The sequence below is a fragment of the Misgurnus anguillicaudatus genome, chromosome 2, assembly GCF_027580225.2.
Source record: "Misgurnus anguillicaudatus chromosome 2, ASM2758022v2, whole genome shotgun sequence".
Lineage (NCBI taxonomy): Eukaryota > Metazoa > Chordata > Actinopteri > Cypriniformes > Cobitidae > Misgurnus > Misgurnus anguillicaudatus.
In genome coordinates this window covers 36,835,766-36,855,546 of record NC_073338.2, presented here as the reverse complement: position 1 = coordinate 36,855,546, position 19,781 = coordinate 36,835,766, and the positions used below count along the sequence as shown (strand labels likewise).

The 19,781-nt window shown below is 36.6% G+C and overlaps 2 protein-coding genes across 6 annotated transcripts in view; both read left to right on the top strand.

Annotated features, from left to right (window-relative positions):
• The window catches only part of rock1 (Rho-associated, coiled-coil containing protein kinase 1), a 70,194-nt gene extending 65,055 nt beyond the window's left edge, over nucleotides 1–5,139 (top strand). Inside the window, exons 32-34 of one of the 4 annotated variants that reach the window (XM_073854768.1) lie at nucleotides 1,386–1,593; nucleotides 2,010–2,091; nucleotides 3,752–5,139. In XM_073854768.1, coding sequence (XP_073710869.1) covers nucleotides 1,386–1,593; nucleotides 2,010–2,061 — 260 coding nt within the window. In that variant the 3' untranslated portion in view covers nucleotides 2,062–2,091; nucleotides 3,752–5,139. Of the gene's footprint in view, nucleotides 1–1,385; nucleotides 1,594–2,009; nucleotides 2,101–3,751 lie in introns of all 4 variants that reach the window. The other 3 variants (XM_073854766.1, XM_073854765.1, XM_073854775.1) reach the window with 3 other exon arrangements.
• A 4,729-nt stretch (nucleotides 5,140–9,868) lies between these two features.
• LOC129442774 (tripartite motif-containing protein 16-like) lies at nucleotides 9,869–18,296 on the top strand. Of its 2 annotated transcripts, XM_055203048.2 has the most exons (7): nucleotides 9,869–10,486; nucleotides 10,565–10,660; nucleotides 10,810–11,043; nucleotides 11,264–11,423; nucleotides 13,323–13,379; nucleotides 14,398–18,134; nucleotides 18,238–18,296. In XM_055203048.2, the coding sequence occupies exons 1-6, from the start codon at nucleotides 9,899–9,901 to the stop codon at nucleotides 14,955–14,957; spliced, it is 1,695 nt and encodes a 564-aa protein (XP_055059023.2). In that variant the 5' UTR covers nucleotides 9,869–9,898; the 3' UTR covers nucleotides 14,958–18,134; nucleotides 18,238–18,296. The 2 variants fall into 2 exon arrangements, with proteins under 2 accessions (XP_055059023.2, XP_073710859.1); XM_073854758.1 differs by lacking the exons at nucleotides 14,398–18,134; nucleotides 18,238–18,296 and adding an exon at nucleotides 13,812–13,890 and having other exon boundaries at nucleotides 9,892–10,486.
• The last annotated feature ends 1,485 nt before the right edge of the window (nucleotides 18,297–19,781 follow it).

The window sequence follows — 19,781 nt, the reverse complement described above, 5'->3', positions numbered from 1 at the left end:
AAGATTTTGGATATTTTTTCCTATTTAAAACTTGTCTCTTCTGTAGTTACATTGTGTACTAAGACCGACGGAAAATTGTTGTTGAAAAAGTTGTAATTGTCTAGACCGATATGTCTAGGACTATACTTTCATTCTGGCGTAATAATCAAGGACTTTGCAGCTGTAACATGGCTGCAGCAGCCGTAGTGATATTACGGCGCAGCAGAAAATAGTCCCCTTAGTAACTTTCAATGGCAGGGGACTATTTTCGGGCAGTGCGTAGTATCACTGCGCCTGCTGCGGCCGTGTTGCATCAGCAGAGTCCTTGATTGTTGCGCCGGAATGAGAGTGTAGTACCTGGCCATATCTGCCTAGAAAATCACAACTTTTAATTTTCTGTTGGTCTTAGTACTAGGGATGCACCGAATCCAGATTTTTTAGGTTCGGCCGAATCCACCGTTTAAGATTCGGCCGAAACCGAATACCGAATCCTACTCGCATCCTTATTCCAACACAGTAAAACACATTAATGAAGTAAAAAACGTCCACAGCAGTGTATTTTTCATTTTATTTAATTTTAACTGTACATTATGCCAGGATGACAAGTTGGAAAAACTATTTTGACAATTACCATAAGCCTATGCATAATGAAAGCGATGCGTTGCGACACGCTCGTTTTTCCAATAAGCAAGCAGCTCCGCGCTGAAAACTATATTTAACTTTGAGTGAGAAGCTCCGCTCGTCAATGTCAGTCTTCACACGGCCGTCCAATTACAGTGGAGGAGGGGCGGGACATTACCACAGCAACCAACCGGCTCACAGCTGAAGCATCACAGCTACCAAGCGCTCGGCTGAAAAACAGCTGGCATTTGGGGTCCTCAAGGCGTTTTCAGGGGTGTTTAAAAGTTTTGGTGTGTCCAGCTGACCGAAAGAAAAAGCTCATCTCCACGTCAGCACCCGATGTGTGTAATCAACGGCTGCGTGACGTCGACCAGCGTAGCGCAAGCCTAGGGTTCGGTTCGGTGGAAAAAAAATCTAGGATTCGGCCGAACCCGAACCCCGCCAAAAAGCCCAGTATTCGGCCGAATCCGAAACCGAATTCTGGATTCGGTGCATCCCTACTTAGTACACAATGTAACTACAGAAGAGTCAAGTTTTAAATAGGAAATATCAAAACTCTTTTTTGGCGCGATGCTAGTGGTCTAATCGGATTCAGTTGATTGTGCTGGGCTATGCTGGGGGTGTTGGCGCCAGACCTGGAGATCGGCTGGATGGATTCGAAGGCGTTGAGAATCAGATGTTTGGCTCTGGGGGTGCTGGAAAATGAGCATATTTATTTAAAAAAAGTGGAGTGTCCCTTTAAAAGTTATTTGACTGTAAATGTAAAACTTTTGTTGTGTTCTCAGTGAATTACGATGTGACGTCAGCTCGAGACATGCTACTTCTGGCCTTGTCCCAAGATGAGCAGAAGAAATGGATCGGTCATCTCGGCAAGAAGATTCCCAAGACCCCACCGTCTACCTTCTCAAGGGCTTCCCCACGCAACGTGTCCACTCGCTCCACAGTAAACCAGTCCTTCCGCAGGAATCCATCAAAAAACCCAAGGCAGCTGAGGTAACTGCAACTATACAGGACCACACTAATCTAAATTTACATGAAGAGGCGACGGTAAGATTTGCATTGCGGTGTAGCATAAATGCCTGGGGTGACCAGCACACATTTATTTTTAGTAAAATTCACAAAACCTGTGATGTACATAACTGGGTCATATTTCACCCTGATATGAAAAGAATTGTTTTTAGGACAATTAAGATTTTGCATTATTTTCAATTATATTTTTTAATAATTGAATAATGTCCCAAAACAAATCTTAACAGTCCTAGAAATTAATTTATAAGATTCCCTTTATCTGTATTATAGCCCTCTATACTGTATGTGTGAGTGTTATTGTTGGCCGTGATCGTGCCGGCTGTAAGGGCAGGGTAGTGTCGTGACTCGTGACTGGCTGTTTATCTCCTGTTGTCTTGTAGCAGGGCGCAGTCCAGTCTCCAAGCGGCAGACACAACATCCAGCACATGCTGACAGCAACGCACAGCTGCTCCAGACCTTAATGTTGTAATGGTGTAGTGAACTCCTCCATGTTTGTTTAGCACATTTATTAGCAGTGTTTAAGGTGGTGCGTTGTCCTCTGGAGGGGTCTCCTGTTCTGTTTACTGTGGGGTTTTGTGCACCACAATGGCAAATATTTTACTTAAGAACCTCAGCTGTACAAATTGTTTTTTAGCTTGTATTGGGCCTTTTTTAACCTTTCACTAAACTTACTCTTGTGCGCCATCTAGTGGCCAATTGGCATTCAGCGCTACCTCTCAGAGATATGATGAGGAAAAGCAAAAGATCAGAGAAGCTTCACTGTTTTCATTTGCCATTGTGGAGCTCACGGTTTGCTTGAATAATGTTGCATTCAGAGTCTTAAACTATTGTTGTCAGAAGGCAAAACGTGACTGAAGAACTTACTGAAGTGCAAATCAAGACGTGTGTTCTTGTCTGTCTGGTGTTTCTACAGTGGTAACTAACAAACACATGGGTGAATTTCATGAATTTTTTTAGGAAGACATCCAATTTTACCCCAAAATCAATGGGCATTATGCCCAGCTGCACTACTTCCTTCGGCGGGCTCCTTGTTTCCTGTCTGCCATTGTTGGACGGGCTGATTGATCCAGATGTGTCTGATTATTGTTGTTGTGACTACTGAGGTCAGGCACACCTGGATTAATCAGTTTGTTTGTGACTACTGAGGTCAGGCACACCTGGATTGATCAGTTTGTCCGGTGATGGCGGACAGGAAGCGGGGAGCTGGCTGAAGTTCAGGAAGAGGTGCAGCTGGGCATAAAGCCTATTGAAAGAAAAAGCCTACAGTGCTATGCAGTCACCAATTTTTTGTTGTGTAGATGTTTGGATAGATAGACAGACTGTGCTTGAATGAACTGCAAAACACGGTATGGCCTAGATCGACATCTAATCATGAAAATACATAAAACGCAGCAAATAATGTAAGATTGCAAAAATAGATTTTTTATTTTAAAGGAAAACACCACTCTTTTTCAATGTTTTGCTGTGTTCTTGCCTCAACTTGGATGAATTGGTGCATACCTATCTTTTTTCGATGCGTGCACTTTCGGTCTTTGTGCAGCGCTTATTGAGTGTGTTGGCATTTGGCCTGGCCCCATTTATTCCTATGGATCCAAACAAAAGTTTTATTTTGTGCCACCATACTTACTCGTGTAACTACTCATGTAACAGTCTTTAAATAGGGAAAACATGAAAATGTTTGGTGGCTTCTAAATTCATCCCTGTTTGGAGCCATAGGAATGAATGGGGCTGGGCTAAATGCTGGCACATTCACAGGGTGCTGTGCGGGGATTGGGGGTGCACGGATTGAAAAAGGATAGAGATGTGCTTGTTTGTCTGGGTTGAGGTAAGAACAAAGTAAAATATTAAAGGAGTGGTCCACTTTAAAAATGGGGCCCATTGACTTACCATAGTATTTTTTTCTTACTATACAAAGTCAATGGACCCCATCTTTAAAGTGGACTACTCCGTTTAGTTATAAACTTGATTTTGGGGTGGCATGTGACGTGGATGTCTTTTCATGAGATTTGCCCAGATAATCTAACTTGAGATGTGTTGAATTTTGGATCATTTAATACGGTCTGTAAGAAACATGATCCTAAATTCTTCATAAAAGTTCTTTTCTTTGTCTTCTTTTTTCTAGCTAACCATCTGAACCATGGGATTGAATTGGGACATTGTTTTTTCTTCTCCAAAATCTGCAAAAAAAAAAACATAACCGGGAAAAGTGAAACAAAAAAGCAAAACTTGGAATTAATGTTGTTACATTTCGCAAGTGAATTGAAATATAGACAGTCATTGGTGCCGAAATTCAGGATTTGCCCATCGTGAGGCATCATAGACATTAAAGGACTCCTTTTGAGCCCTCCAACCCTGCGATTTCCTCAACGTTCGCCTATTACACACCATGACTCCTACCATCTTTCCAGAGGAAAACTTGGACAGCGTTTTGGGTCTTGGGAATGAAAACTATAAGCTGTTCACATGTCTTGCTATTGAAACCTCTGGGATTGGGACTATAGCTTGTTATCATGGGTGCATTTTGGGGAATAAACTGTTAGGGGTTTTGGGGACCTTCATTCTGATTTGCAAACTATTTCCATCTAGATCGTCTTCGATGCCTTTTCTGACGAACTCTGGTTGCCTTATTCTATCCCTCAAAGTCTGGAAGATTAATGGGTTTGGGTGAAGTTTTGGGTACTGAGAGTTCGATTTTGGGGGGGTTGTTTGTTTGTTTTGAGGAGCATGCAGGATAATTCCAGTCTATGCATAATATTTTCATCATTATCATTATTGTTTGTGGAAGCTCCAAGCCATTGGAACGTCATCGTTATGGCATCAGGAGATATAAATTGTCATAGAAACCATTTTTGTGTGTTTATTGGGTACATTGTTTCTGTATTTTTTGTTTATCTTTTTGTAATGTATTGCCTTACATTTGATTAATAGATAAATGGTTCAAAAAGGAAAACATTAAGTTAACAAATGTAAAACTGCACTGTTTGAATTGTAAGTTATTTGTAGAAGACTAAACAGGTGTAGCATTTGGCTCACCTAGTGCCTTTTGGATAACGATTTTACTGCCATATCTGTTTGCGTTTCTCTCCAAAACAAGACAAATCTTTCTTTTTTTTCTTTAAAAAGCATAACCGCATTGTGATTTTATCAGAACATAAATGGTTTGAATCAGAACGATCCTCTTTATTGGATATATTAAACGTTCTCAACCAAAGTTTATTATTAAGCGTTCTGCGTGACGGCGGCAAGATATTCTGCTGTTTCTGAATATGTTGATGTATTAAAACCAGAAATGTCTTCATTTTCCCCTTAAAATAGTCTCTTTCAGTGTACATAACTAAATGAAACAAGATCATGAATACCTCCTCAATTATCCAACATGGTTTTTTACACATGTGTTCAGTAAAGTAAGCACTGGAACTACGATCTGTTTTGTCTTGGATGAATTTGCATGATAAACTGCATTGGAGGCCGCACTGATGGATATGTGTCAATAAACATATCTTTATCACCTATGTGCTCAATTTGTGTGTTTCTTTTACTTTTACTTACATGGACAATAACTACCCACACACACACAGAGAGAAAGACAAAGTACATATGTACATATACATACATATATATACACACACATACATATACATATATATATGATAAAGCAATTAGGCTACATATTTGACCTAATGTATATGATTTAAGAAGTCTTACTAAAACCTACTAATTATACATAAACTTAATTTTGAGAAAACTTCATTATTATGAGAAAGTGTCTTATAAATATGAAATATCAAGTCAATATTATGATTTGGGCTGGGTATCGATTAAGATGTTCCAGATCGATTCGATTTCGATTCACAAGCTATCGATTCTATTTTAATTCTCGGTTCAATTTTCGATTCCAGTTCTCGGGTTGGTTTTTATACTCGATTCTCGATTCAACTCAATGAATATAGATTTAATACAAATACTATATTAATAAAAATGAATGTTGAATAGCAGTTTACAAGTGGGTAATTAATAAAAAGAAATTAAAAGGCTTGCATCTCGCTCCTTGGCAACATAGCGCAAGGCAAAAAAGAGGGTGACATCTATAGTGAAGAAGATTATTGTTTACCTTACGTTCAATGTTTGCGGAAATAAATATGAAAGAAAAAAATCGATTCTGCTCCTTGAGAATTGATTTTGAATCGACCACGTTTTAAAAAACGATTAATCGAAAAATAGTTTTTTATTTCCCCAGCCCTAATTATGATAAGGTTTCACATAGTGCTGCCTCACGATTAGTCGCGACTAATCGTTTGCAGAATAAAAGTTTTTGTATACATAATATATGTGTGTGTACTGTGTATAATAATTATGTATAAATACACATACAGACACGCATGTATTTTATTAAGAAATATTTGCATGTGTATATACATGTTTATATTTATATATAATTTATATTATATATAAATATAAATATTTATTATATTAATTTTTTTTTCTTAAAATTCTACATCTATGTGTGTGTGTTTATATATACATAATTATTATACACAGTACACACACATATATTATGTAAACAAAAACTTTTATTCTGCAAACGATTAGTCGCGACTAATCGTGAGGCAGCACTAGTTTCACATTGCAATGACATGTTGACTGTTTGTTAAGGGTGTTAAAGGAACAGTATGTAAGAAATTTATATCAATTAATCATAAAATGGCCCTGATATGTCACTAGACATTGAGAAATCATTTTCATTTCAAATACTTACATCACTGACAACAGTGGTCTGGCCAGGATATTGTCATTTAAAAAGTGGAGTTGCAGCCCTCAACTGATGTTTATGTTGTCATTTTGTGTATTGGCCACCAGAGGGCTATTTCATAAAACTCGCTTGGAAAAGCGAGGATTAAAGTTACAAACTCGACTTGAATTAACATAACAAATGAGGCGAGGCTAAAGCGGTTTCAAAAAAGGCAAATGAAGCTTACGCAATCCAACTAATGTGATCCAGATTTCCCTAGTCAAGAAAATTGCGCGTGCACGCTATTCTTGAGCAGCCCTAGAGGTCGAGCGTGGATCAAATCGATCAAAGTTAAAGAGAAAGCGGTAATTTTTGATAAAAATGTATGAAAATGTACTTCTGACTGAAAATTATAATACTGCTGCAATAAACAAACCCATAAAATAGTTGGAAAGTCCTTATGGATTAAATCCTTGCATGCAGAAACTAAATTTAAATATATTGTCTTATTTTAAAGTGATCACATGTAAGCGTGAAACACTGTTAGAAATGATGGCCTAGTGGTTAGTGCTCTCAGCAGCGCATGCGGGGATCCGGTGTCGATCCCCGTCAATGCTTATGTGGCTATGCTTTGCTAATTTTTATATACTGTACTTTTTAAAAATAACACAAATCTTAACTTTTAAAAGACAATTTGTAGTTTACTAAGTTACCTATATAATACATATTTAGCAGATGAATGATTTTAATACATTTACAGTAACTTTAAATGTAACTTTAATTTATTTTTTATTTTTTTAAGGGTACATTTCAAAAGCAGCAACTTGAGCGGACAATAAAGTAACAGGTGAAAAAATAAAATATAAATATATTGTTCATAAGAAGTGTAGTTGATATATGCTAGAAGAAGTGTCTAATCTTATTATGTTAGCTGCCAAAGATGTTGACTGGCAATGAGGACAGCACTGGCATCTATCAGCAGCACAGCTTTACCCCTGCAGATGAACTGTGCTTGAAAGAAAAAAATGGGGTCACTGAGAGCATGGTGTGTGAACAGCATGTGCATTTCTGAATTTACAGTAGTACAAGAAATGATTGTGTAAAATCATATATGTTACACATATTCTTGACCAATCATTATTACTTGACATGTTACTCAAAACATTTTTGATGGCAAATTATGTGTGCGTTATAGAGCCACAAGTCATCATGTTAAACCCTGGGAGTATGAGAGATTTTAAACCACTGTTTTAATATCACACTGTTAAAAAAATTAGCTGTAGTTATGCATCTGTTTGCCAGCAACTTATGCAGATCTAAAGGTTTATTATTCACTGGCAACAGCCTGCTCAAAGCCAAATCAACATCAAACATCAACAAGTCTATGACTTCACAGCATAAAACCATAAAACAACAGCCTCATGCAAAGCACTTTGTGAACCAGAAATCCTCATGAACCTTTTTCTGTTGTTTCCTTCATGCTTTGCATGAGGCTGTTATTTGATGGTTTTATTCTGTAAATAAAAAGACTTGTTAATGTTTAATGTTCATTTAACTTTGAACAAACTGTTGCCAGTAAATAACATACATATAAATCTACAGTAAGTTACTGGCAAACAGCTGACAGTAATACTGTAAGTTCTACATAATTTTTTAACATTGTAGTGTTAGGTGTTGATAGATAAACAGAGTTTTATGAATGGTTACAGGGTGAGGATCAGTTGAAGAAAAGCCTGAGGTATAAGCACATTATACTGTATACAGTACAAGCCTTGTGAGCTGAAAAATTATTGTATGCAGGACACTAACAATCTTCTCTGTGATAAAAAAATAATTTTAACTCATTACAACAAAATGCCAAGAGCATACCATCACATAATTATATAGTATTCCTTCATTGTATTCCATGCAGACACCATAATTTTTTTTAATTCAAGAAAAATGTAACAACTAGAGAAAGATACAAATACTGTAGATCTTTAAAATAATGTTCATTTTTATGCACACCATGCATAAAAAAATTAAATGACTGTACTTGACTTTTGTGTGTTGTATATTTAAATTAAATTTACTCTTTGTGTGACAGACAAGCTGAATAAAAAAATATGTATAATACATTTAATAAAATATATATATATAGCAATTATATGAATTTAGATACATCTTAAATTTGTTAATAAACTATTATCCTTATATTGAGGTAGTTAAGATTATAATTTATATTCAACATTTGATAGGCCTATATACCATATTATGAAACACATGTCTATATTTTATTAATTATTATTGTAACAAAATTTATCAAATTTAATATATAAGTTGATTTTCTTTAATTGTTAGATTAATAGTGGTTAATAAAGTCAAATAAAATGTCAAAGAGTCAGCTGTAATATCATTGCATTTACATTTCAGTGTTAGTGGAAGTCTAGTTAAGCAACAACTGAGGCTTGGACCAGGCTAGTTTGCAAGCATAAGTTTCCATAGTAACCGGGGTTGAGCTAGTTCAAGTTTGTTTTATGAAACGAAATCCACCGGCAATAAGCCAGACTTAACTAAATAAGCCTGGCTTATTCTGTAATCTAGTTTTATGAAATAGCCCTCAGTTGTGTGATTGCAGTACCCGTTTTAGCCACAAGTTTTGTGATTGCAATACCAGTTTTAGCCACAAGTTTTGTGATTGTAATACAAGTTTTGGCCACAAACCTACATACTGTTCCTTTAAGGACTTTGTCAATCAATATTCTACTCATTTTGCCACACGGAAAGTGGAAATTTAAATATTATTAGCATTAGTTTTCTTAGGATTTGAAGCTAATGGTGTAGTTGAGATATTAAGTGGTAAACAAGTACAACAGTACTTAATATCTCCAAAAACACAGCATTCATGTATATATATATATTGTTTACTTCCCATCTATACATGAATGCTGTGTTTTTGGAGATATTAATATATATATTATTTGTATCATTAAAAAGTATATTTTTTTGTAATGGGGGCTTATGAGGGTTAAAATATGCTACTTTATGTGATAAACATACCAGACCCCACATCAGTAACATTTTGTTACTGTTGTCAGTGATGTTTCATTTCTGTTTGTGTGGCACTGCGAGACTGTGACCTGGTGGACTTAATTATCTGTGTGCATAAGGTGAGTCACACCTCACAATAAAACCTGTTTTTCACACTAATCTATAGTTGTAGCCTAGTGGTAAGAGCGTTGGGCTTATAACTTGAGAGTTGCCGGTTTAAGGCTTATGGCTGGCGGGTTGCAACTGTGGTGCCCATGAGCAAGGCACTATACCCGAATTACTCCCCGGGTGCTGGGATGGCTCCCCACTGCTCCGGGTGTGTGTGTTCACGATTTGCAGGGCGTTTGTGTTCACTACTCCCTAAGGATAGGATAAATGCAAAGGTCACATTACGAGTATGCGTTGTATACTTGACAAGCTGGTCACTTTCCCTTTCACTTCACCACAAAACGAAACTGAAAGTCTTTGTGACTTGTTTATCTCTCTCCGTCTGTGTGTACATACACTAAAATGGCAGAAGGCAATTTTTCTCAAGACAAGTTCAGCTGTTCGGTGTGTTTGGATCTATTGAATGATCCAGTGACCATTCCCTGCGGACACAGTTACTGTATGAGCTGTATTACAGACTGCTGGAATCAGGATGATCAGATGGGAGTCTACAGATGTCCTCAGTGCCGACAAACCTTCACTCCAAGACCTGCTTTATATAAGAATGTGATGTTTGCTGAAGTGGTGGAGGAACTGAAGAAGAAAAAACTCCAGACCTCTCATCCTGATCACTGTTATGCTGGACCTGGAGATGTGGAGTGTGACATCTGTACTGGGAACAAAAAATACAAAGCTGTCAAGTCCTGTCTGGAGTGTCTGAACTCTTACTGTCAAAATCATCTTGATCAACACGAAACATTCTTTCATGTTAAGAAGCACGATCTGATGGATCCAACTGGACGACTCCATGAGATGATCTGCCCAAAACATAAAAAACATCTGGAAATTTTCTGCCGTACCGACCAGCAGTACATTTGTTATCTGTGTACGATGGACGAACATAAAAACCATGAAATTGTAACAGCAGTAGCAGAGAGGACTGAGAAACAGGTAATGACATATATTAGTATTAGCAAGTTACTAAACAATGTGTTCACATAATCAGATTCACAATTTGTTTTCCTACAGAACATTTTAGGAGAGACACAGAGAAAAGTTCAACAGAGAATCCAGGAAAGACAGAAAGAGATTCGGGATCTGAGAGAGGCTGTGAGGTCTCATAAGGTGAGTTTTAAACACATGAACATCTGCTGACAGCTGAAAGAGCAGTTTGAGATTCAGATAGGTCTGTCCTCCAGTAATTGAGATCTTTCTGTGGATCACAGGCTGTATTATGTATCAGTAAGAGCTGGTTGTAATGTGTGTCCTAACAGAGATCTGCACAGACAGCAGTGGAGGACAGTGAGAAGATCTTTACTGAGCTGATCTGCTCCATTGAGAGACATCGCTCTGAGGTGACACAGCTGATCAGAGATCAGGAAAAGACTGCAGTGAGTCGAGCTGAAGGACTCTTAAAGGAACTGGAGCAGGAGATGTCTGATCTGAAGAGGAGAGACGCTGAGCTGGAGCAGCTTTCACAAACAGACAATCACATCCATTTCCTGCAGGTAAAAGAACTCTGAAATCCAATTCTCCTTTTCTGCATATTATGTTAGTTGTGATTACTAAAACAGCTTGTTAAAATGTTGAAATTAAACCAGAAGTACAGAAAAACTACAAAATGCAGAACAGCTTCTGTACTGTTAAAGTGACACAGTAGGGCAGTCAGTTATAATCTGGTAAAGAAATATGGAGATAATGAAGATCTTTGTATGTTTTCTTCTGTAGAGTTTTCAGTCTCTCTCTGCAGCTCCTGAATCTAAAGTCTCACACAACATTTTTGTCAGTTCTCTCCTCTCTTTTGATGATGTGAGAAAATCTCTTTCTCAACTGAAAGACAAACTGGAGGATGTTTGTAGAGATGAGATAGAAAAGATATCTGATAGAGGTAAAGAAGAAGATACTCATTCAAACTCTCTCAAAAATAATCTTATATTACACTATATTTACAGTGGTGTGAAAAAGTGTTGGCCCCCTTCCTGATATTTTATGTTTTTGCACGTTTGTAACACTTTAATGTTTCAGATCATGAAACAAATTTAAATATTACTTAAAGATAACACAAGTAAACACAGCATGCAGTTTTTAAATAAAGGCTTTTATTATGAAGGCTCTATGTGAAGTACCCCCCCCATAAACATAACTTAACTGTGGTTTATCACACCTGAGGTCAGTTTATCTAAGCCATTTCTTAATATGCGTTCTTGTCTGTACTTGCGTTCTTGTGGACTTTTGAAACGGCATCAGTCGCGGCCCAAGTACTGTTCCAATTCAAAAGCCGTTTCTCAATATGCGTTCTTGTCTGTACTTGCGTTCTTGTGGACTTGTGAAACGTCATCAGTCGCGGCCCAAGTACTGTTCCAATTCAAAGTTCTCATCCAGCCCAAGTTCACATAAAATCCCCGGATGTGTTCTTGATCCACCCATTTTATCGAGGATGCATCAGAGGAGACTTGTGTGGACTTATGACAGCGAAGTTTCCCAGAATGCATTTTGCGTCAGGGGTTCGTTCTTCAGAGTTTGAACTTGCAAGTTCGAACTACGAAAGGACACAAATCCGAGTTGGACGTACTTGGTATTGAGAAACGGCTTTGGTCACACCCAGGCCTGATTATTGCCACACCTGTTTGCAATCAAGAAACAATTTAAAAAGGGGCTGCTGACAAAGTGAAGTAGACCAAAAGATCCTCAAAAGGTACACATCATGAGATCCAAAGAAATTCAGGAAGAAGTGAGGAGAAAGGAAGTAATTGAGTCTGGAAAAGGTTAAAAGACATTTCTAAAGCTTTGGGACCCCAGCTAACCACAGTGACAGCCATTATACACATATGACGAAAAAATGAAACAGTGGTGAACCTTCCCAGGAGTGGCCAAAATACTCATCTAAGAGGTCACAAAAGACCCCCACAACAAGTCCAAAGAACTGCAGGCCTCACTTGCCTCAGTTAAGGTCAGTGTTCATGACTTCACCATAAGTAATAGACTGGGCAAAAATGGCCAAGACGATCTCCAAGACTCTGTGGACTGACGAGACAAAAGTTGAACTTTTTGGATGGTGTGTGTCCCATTACGTCTGGGGTAAAAGTAACACCGCATTTCATAAAAAGAACATCATACCAACAGTAAAATATGGCGGTGGTACTGTAATGGTCTGGGGCTGTTTTGCTGCTTCATGACCTGAACACTTGCTGTGATAAATGGAACCATGAATTCTGCTGTCTACCAGAAAATCCCTGAAGGAGAATGTCCGGCCATCTGTTCGTGACCTCAAGCTAAAGTGAACTTTGGTTCTGCAGCAGGATAATGATCCAAAACACACAAGCAAGTCCACCTCTGAATGGCAGAAGAAAGACAAAATGAAGACTTTGGAGTGGCTAAGTTAAAATCCTGACATCAATCCTGTGGCATGACCTTAAAAGGCGGTACATGTTAAAAACCCTCCAATTTGGCTGAATTTCAACAATTCTGCAAAAATGAGTGGACCAAAATTCATCCACGGCGCTATAACTCATTGCAAGTTATCGCAAATGCTTGATTGCAGTTGTTGCTGCTAAGGGGGGCAGAATAAGTTATTATTAGGTTTAGGGGCAAGCAGCTTTTCACACATGGCCATGTGGGTTTGGATTTTGTTTTCCATTCATAATATTAACCTTCGTTTAAAACAGCATGTTGTGTTTACTTAAATTTGTTTCATTATCTGAAACATTAAATTGTGACATAAATCAGGAAGGGGGGCGAACACTGCATATGAGATTTTTTTTGTTATTATGTCTGTTTATGTCCTTAGTTACATCTATTAGAATTATTTCTGATGAACCCAAAACCAGGAAGGAGTTCTTGCAATGTAAGACACTTTGACTTTTTAAAAAATATATATTTATGTAATTACAATTGTACCCAAAGAATATGAACAAGGCCACAAATAGTTCAGATGCTACATGTTTTAAGAAATCTTTCAGGCCGTACATGTCAGTATCAGTGATACAGAGGTGAATGAATTAATGAGAAAATCAGCAGTAAGCTGTGTTCAGTGTTGTGTTCTCATTCACATTAATTCACTTCACATTCAATGCTCAAATTTTTGTTTTTGGGTGAATTATCTCTTTAAATGAATAAGTATATTAAACATAGCCAGTGCCAAACCTAGTAATACTATAAAGTGGAGTAACAAATTAAAAATGAAAGTGAAAATATGCATATAGAATTGTTTACAGTTTAGGATATTCTGCAATTATGACTTTTATACAAATTTTGCATTTGTTTTTTTCCCTATTAGATTCCAGTCAGTTCACAATGGATTTAAACACAACATATAAACACCAACACAACATATAAACACAAAATTAATTCACTTCACATTCAATGCTCAAATTTTTGTTTTTGGGTGAACTATCTCTTTAAATGAATAAGTATATTAAACATAGCCAGTGCCAAACCTAGTAATACTATAAAGTGGAGTAACAAATTAAAAATGAAAGTGAAAATATGAATATAGAATTGTTTACAGTTTAGGATATTCTGCAATTATGACTTTTATACAAATTTTGCATTTGTTTTTTTCCCTATTAGATTCCAGTCAGTTCACAATGGATTTAAACACAACATATAAACACCAACACAACATATAAACACAAAATTAATTCACTTCACATTCAATGCTCAAATTTTTGTTTTTGGGTGAACTATCTCTTTAAATGAATAAGTATATTAAACATAGCCAGTGCCAAACCTAGTAATACTATAAAGTGGAGTAACAAATTAAAAATGAAAGTGAAAATATGAATATAGAATTGTTTACAGTTTAGGATATTCTGCAATTATGACTTTTATACAAATTTTGCATTTGTTTTTTTCCCTATTAGATTCCAGTCAGTTCACAATGGATTTAAACACAACATATAAACACCTCCATCTGTCTGATGGGAACAGAGAGGCTACTGACACTAATACAGACCAGCAGTATCCTGATCATCCAGACAGATTTGATTACTGGCAGCAGGTGTTGTGTAAAGAGAGTGTGACTGGACGCTGTTACTGGGAGGTTGAATGGAGTGGAAGTGCCGGTGTGTCAATTTCAGTGTCATATAAGAGCATCAGCAGGAAGGGAAAAGATCATGTGTGTGTGTTTGGGTGGAATAATCAGTCCTGGAGTTTACTCTGCTCTCCCTCCAAATATTCATTTGAGCACAATCATAAATTGACTGAACTCTCTGTGTCCTCCATTTGTTCTAGAATAGGAGTGTATGTGGATCACAGTGCCGGATCTCTGTCCTTCTACAGCGTCTCTGACACAATGACCCTCATCCACAGAGTCCAAACCACATTTACTCAACCTCTCTATCCTGGGTTTTATGTTAATAAAGGAGCTACAGTGAAACTATGTCGTCTGAAAAAACAAATCCTACATAAATTTCATAAATAATACTAAATTCAGCATTACAGTATTGCTAAATATATTACAATCTGAAATCAAAGAAAACATGGGCATTGAAAATGAGTAGTGTTAGATTTACTCACTGTTTTACTTATTTTAAAAGACATATAGTAAGTTTTTAAAGGCAGGGCGCACGATTTTTGAAAAACGGAGTTGGGCCGAGTACCAAAACACACTTGTATACTATTCGACATCATTGCCTTGGTTGCGTATGTGTGGGGCGGGTCTATCAAAAGAAGGTCCAGATTCTATTGGGGTAGTGGTGTGTTCGTTTAGGTGATTTCAAATGTCAACATTGGCTTTCAGAGATCGTGCACCACATTTTTAATCTTCGCTTTGTCACAGCAGGTTTATTGGACATTTTGCAGGTCTATAAAAACATTTAGTTTTTCCCACTTCATTTGATTCACATAATAAATGCTAATATTTTTCTTGAGAAGGATGTGTAAGGGGTCAAACTCAAGAATTAGGCATCTCGCAACAAAAAGAGTTTGCGGCAGTTCGTAAGCTGACCCGTCCCTGTCCACATCATTCACTGTAAACCCGAACATAACAATCTACTCATTTAAAAAGAGTGAACTAAACTCAAACGTGTGAAAAAAGTTCATTCAACTTAAAAGTTTTATGTGTTTTCAACAAGTTCACCATTTTAAGTTCCACAAACTCAAAATTTTTTATTTATTACTTCCAAACGGACTCATTTTAATACCACAGCCTGTAAAAAACACTGCAAATAATGACAACTTTTGGGGGTTGTGATGAGTGTGATTAAATTTGCCAGGTAAGCTATGAAAGAGTCTGGCACTGCAAATTTACTTCAGTTTAAAGTTAAATCAACACGAATGGTTGGGGAGGTTCCAGTTCCCAGCATGCTTTGCATGAGCATTTTTTAAATTAAGTGATATTTTATGTAGTTTTCAGTAAATGGAAAGACTCAATAGTGTTAAGCATTCATTTATGTTGGAGACCCTACTGAATAATCCAGCTAAACCCAGCATAAGCTGGTGAGCTGGTTTTAGCTGGTCTCCCAGCTTGAATTTAGCTGGTTTTGATGGTGTAGCAAGCTGGTCTAGCTGTGTTTTGGTCACTTTTTAAGCTGGTCTACCTGGATGACCAGCTGATCCACCAGCATGACCAGCTTTGTCAGGCTGGGAGGACCAGCGTAAACCAGTTACTACCACCTTAACCAGCCAAAACCAGCTACCAGCTTATGCTGGTCTTGGTTGGATTTTTCAGTAGGGGATTTAGAAGAGTTTGCTATTTTTTTAGTTTTGTGCCATTGTTCAGAAGTAGTGTAGATTGGATATGTGTTGCTTTATCATGTCTATGACTGTGTGAAAGTCAGAACTGAGCTCAGTCTCAACACACTTTCACTGGTCTTAAATTTTCAGGACTCACATGATCTGTTTCAGTGACTTTTGAAAAAAATTAAATGATAAAAAGAAGTTTTAAGTACTGTATACAAATAATATTGTATTGTGTAGATTTATGTAGAGTGTACTTAAATATTAAACAAAATAAAACATAAAATTGAAGTTTGGGTTAACTGAATTTTTTAAGTTTTCTTTACTTGAAATTTTTGATTTAAAAAAGTTTGTTTCAAAAAATGTATGTAATTACTTTCTACAACATTTTTGAGTACTCTGAACTTCTTACAGTGTTTTACAGTGTTGATTTCACAGTACAGGAAATACTGCAGTCATGTAAGGGTGAAGATCTCCAGGTTGACAGGGTAACAGTGCTGCCACCCAAATACACTGTGAGCATTGCACTTATCCACACTGTGACTAAAACAGAGAAACTTCGATGTGTCCAGGATCAGACTAAAATCAAAAAGAGAGGAATCAGATGCTTTCGTGAAATGCTGTAAAGTGGACTTTCAATCCACCTTAACTGATTTCTCCATCATAATGCTATGCATCTGTGCATTAAAGTTTAAATTTGTGTAAACATAATAAAAATAATACTGAAAATAAAACCAAACTTGAGCATGTGTCTAATACATGTTCCTAATACATGCTGCCAGCAAAAAGCCTGTAAAAATGCAGAAGAACCTGTAAAGCATTTATGTTGCTGAGTCTTCCACACAGACAAATATTTAGGTTTACGGTTGTAGCTAAACTCGACAGTCGATATTTGCAGACACTAAAGTAATGAATGGATCATTTTACAGAAAATGTGGAATTCGGGTGATGGAAATCTGCTTAAATGAACTTCTTTCAATATACCCAAAACTTCTATAATACCATTTATTAACTTAAACTATGAATCCGCAAAACGAGGAGCTTAATCTATGTTTAATTTTTAATACATTTTAATAAAGAATCCAATACGTTGTATCTTCAATACCTGACAAAATGAGAATATAATAATAGATAATGAATATGATAAAACTTATAAACTTAAACATTTTTCCATCTTGTTTTGTTTGTATGCTTTTATGTTGGTCAGCAGGGCTCCAGACTAACTGTTTTCACTAGGAGCACAGTGGCCCCCAACTGAAAATTTTAGGGGCACAACCAGAAAATTTAGGGGCACATACGGTAAATCAGCATGCTAACCAAATATTCACATTTCTACTAAGTAATTCACTGTATTACTAATAAATACTTTGATGATATATGCAGAAAGTACAATGTGCTGTTTTAAATTCACTGTCACATAACAACAAAAGGTCAAATTTACTGGTCGCACATGTGCAACTGGACTTAAAATTCAGTGGCACACCCTTAAATTTTGGTGGCAAAATGCCACCATTTGGTGACAGTCTGGAGCCCTGGTCGGTTAAAGGAATAGTGCTTAGGAAGTACTCATTAGAGAAGACAGTAACACCAATGACGGTAACACTCATGACAATTTACAGAAAAAAACAAACATTTTAACAAAATGGCTGCCATTAGCCATGTGCTATTCCATCAGAGATGTAACAATCACATACTTATTCAGTATATAATGTATTTAAGACTTAAAACCTTAATGAGATTTTTGTATGTTTTCTTCTGTAGAGTTTTCAGTCTCTCTCTTCAGATCCTGAATCTAAAGTCTCATACAACATTTTTGTCAGCTCTCTCCTCTCTTTTGATGATGTGAGAAAATCTCTCTCTCAACTGAAAGACAAACTGGAGGATTTATGTAGAGATGAGATAAAAAAGATATCTGACAGAGGTAAAGCAGAAGATACTCATTCACTCTCAAAAATAAAATAACATTACCTTTTTCTATAATTTGAGAATTACACTAATTAGTTTATGTCTGTTTATGTTCTTAGTTACATCTATCAAAATTAATTCTGGTGAACCCAAAACCAGGCTGGAGTTTTTGCAATGTAAGACACTTTGAAAACATTTATTTATTAAGTACTATCAGAGATGTTTACATAACATAATTTGTAATTCTGGCTTTTTTGGAAACGAAAGGTTAATTTTTAATTTTCTTTAAAAGCAAAGAAGGAGCTAAGGGGACGTGCACATGTATAAAAGCTTATACATAGGATGGGATGGGTTCGGTGCAGCAACTAATGCCAAACTTTAATGATGGTGCAATAACAAATAATGTACGCATGAAACAAAGAAGCTAATAATGTACTGTATGTATTACAATGCATTTTATCTTCACCAGATTCCCGTCAGTCCATGCTGGATTCATACACAATGAATAAATACCTCTGGCTCTCTGATGGGGACAGAGCGGCTACTAACACTACAAAAATCCATCAGTATCTTGATCATCCAGACAGATTTGATTATTGGCAGCAGGTGTTGTGTAAAGAGAGTGTGACTGGTCGCTGTTACTGGGAGGTTGAGTGGAGTGGGAATGATGGTGTGCATATATCAGTCTCGTATAAGAGCATCAGCGGGAAGGGAAAGGCTTATGAGAGTGTGTTTGGATGCAATAATCAGTCTTGGAGTTTACTCTGCTCAACCTTCAGATACTCATTTGAGCACAATAATATCTGGACTGATCTCTCTGTGTCCTCCAGTTGCTCTAGAATAGGAGTGTATGTGGATCACAGTGCCGGATCTCTGTCCTTCTACAGCATCTCTGACACAATGACCCTCATCCACAGAGTCCAAACTAAATTCACTCAACCTCTCTATCCTGGGTTTTATGTTAATAAAGGATCCACAGTGAAAATGTCTTTGAGATTGCCTTACTTAGTAAATATTAAAGATATCAATGTATCATTTTCACAGAATGTTCTTTATGGATGATAAGACAACCAAAAATGGGATTTTTACAGACCGGGTCACATTTATCAGAATAGAGAACTAATAGCCAAAATTGTAGCTCTCCAGTTTAGGAGGGAAAACAAAAAAATGTTATCATCTGCTCTGACTGACTTTGAGCATTATTAGGTATCTTACATGGAGATAATCCTGATGGTTTTACCATGTAATATATACATGCACTGTAAAAATTTGGATCAACATAAAAATACTTCAATTGGTAACAATAATAACATTATTATTTCAACTTCAATTTTTAATTTGAAGAGTTTTTTACTTTTTAATATAAGGTAAAACTACTTTTTTGGTGTTACCAATTGAAGTCATTTTTAAGTTGATCTAACTTTTACTTTTTTTACAGTGTGGTAAACTGGCTATAAGAAAAACTTGATGGATTTGGAAAGCAAGCAGTTGATCGATCACGTGTTATACAAATACAAATAAGGATGAGTAGGGATGAAATAAAAGGAATAATAAAAATCTCAGTAAGTTAGAAATGATCTCCAAAACCAAGTTTAACAAAAATTGTAACAATAGGAAAGAAGAATCCATGTTCACTTAGGAATTGACACTCTGGTTTAAATAA

What these genes read in the sequence shown, in the direction of transcription:
- LOC129442774 (XM_055203048.2), top strand. Translation starts at nt 9,899, where the DNA reads ATGGCAGAAGGCAATTTTTCTCAAGACAAGTTCAGCTGTTCGGTGTGT. An exon ending in CAGAGAGGACTGAGAAACAG is followed by an intron (nt 10,487 to 10,564) that starts GTAATGACATAT and finishes GTTTTCCTACAG; the next exon opens with AACATTTTAGGAGAGACACA. An exon ending in ATCACATCCATTTCCTGCAG is followed by an intron (nt 11,044 to 11,263) that starts GTAAAAGAACTC and finishes TTTCTTCTGTAG; the next exon opens with AGTTTTCAGTCTCTCTCTGC.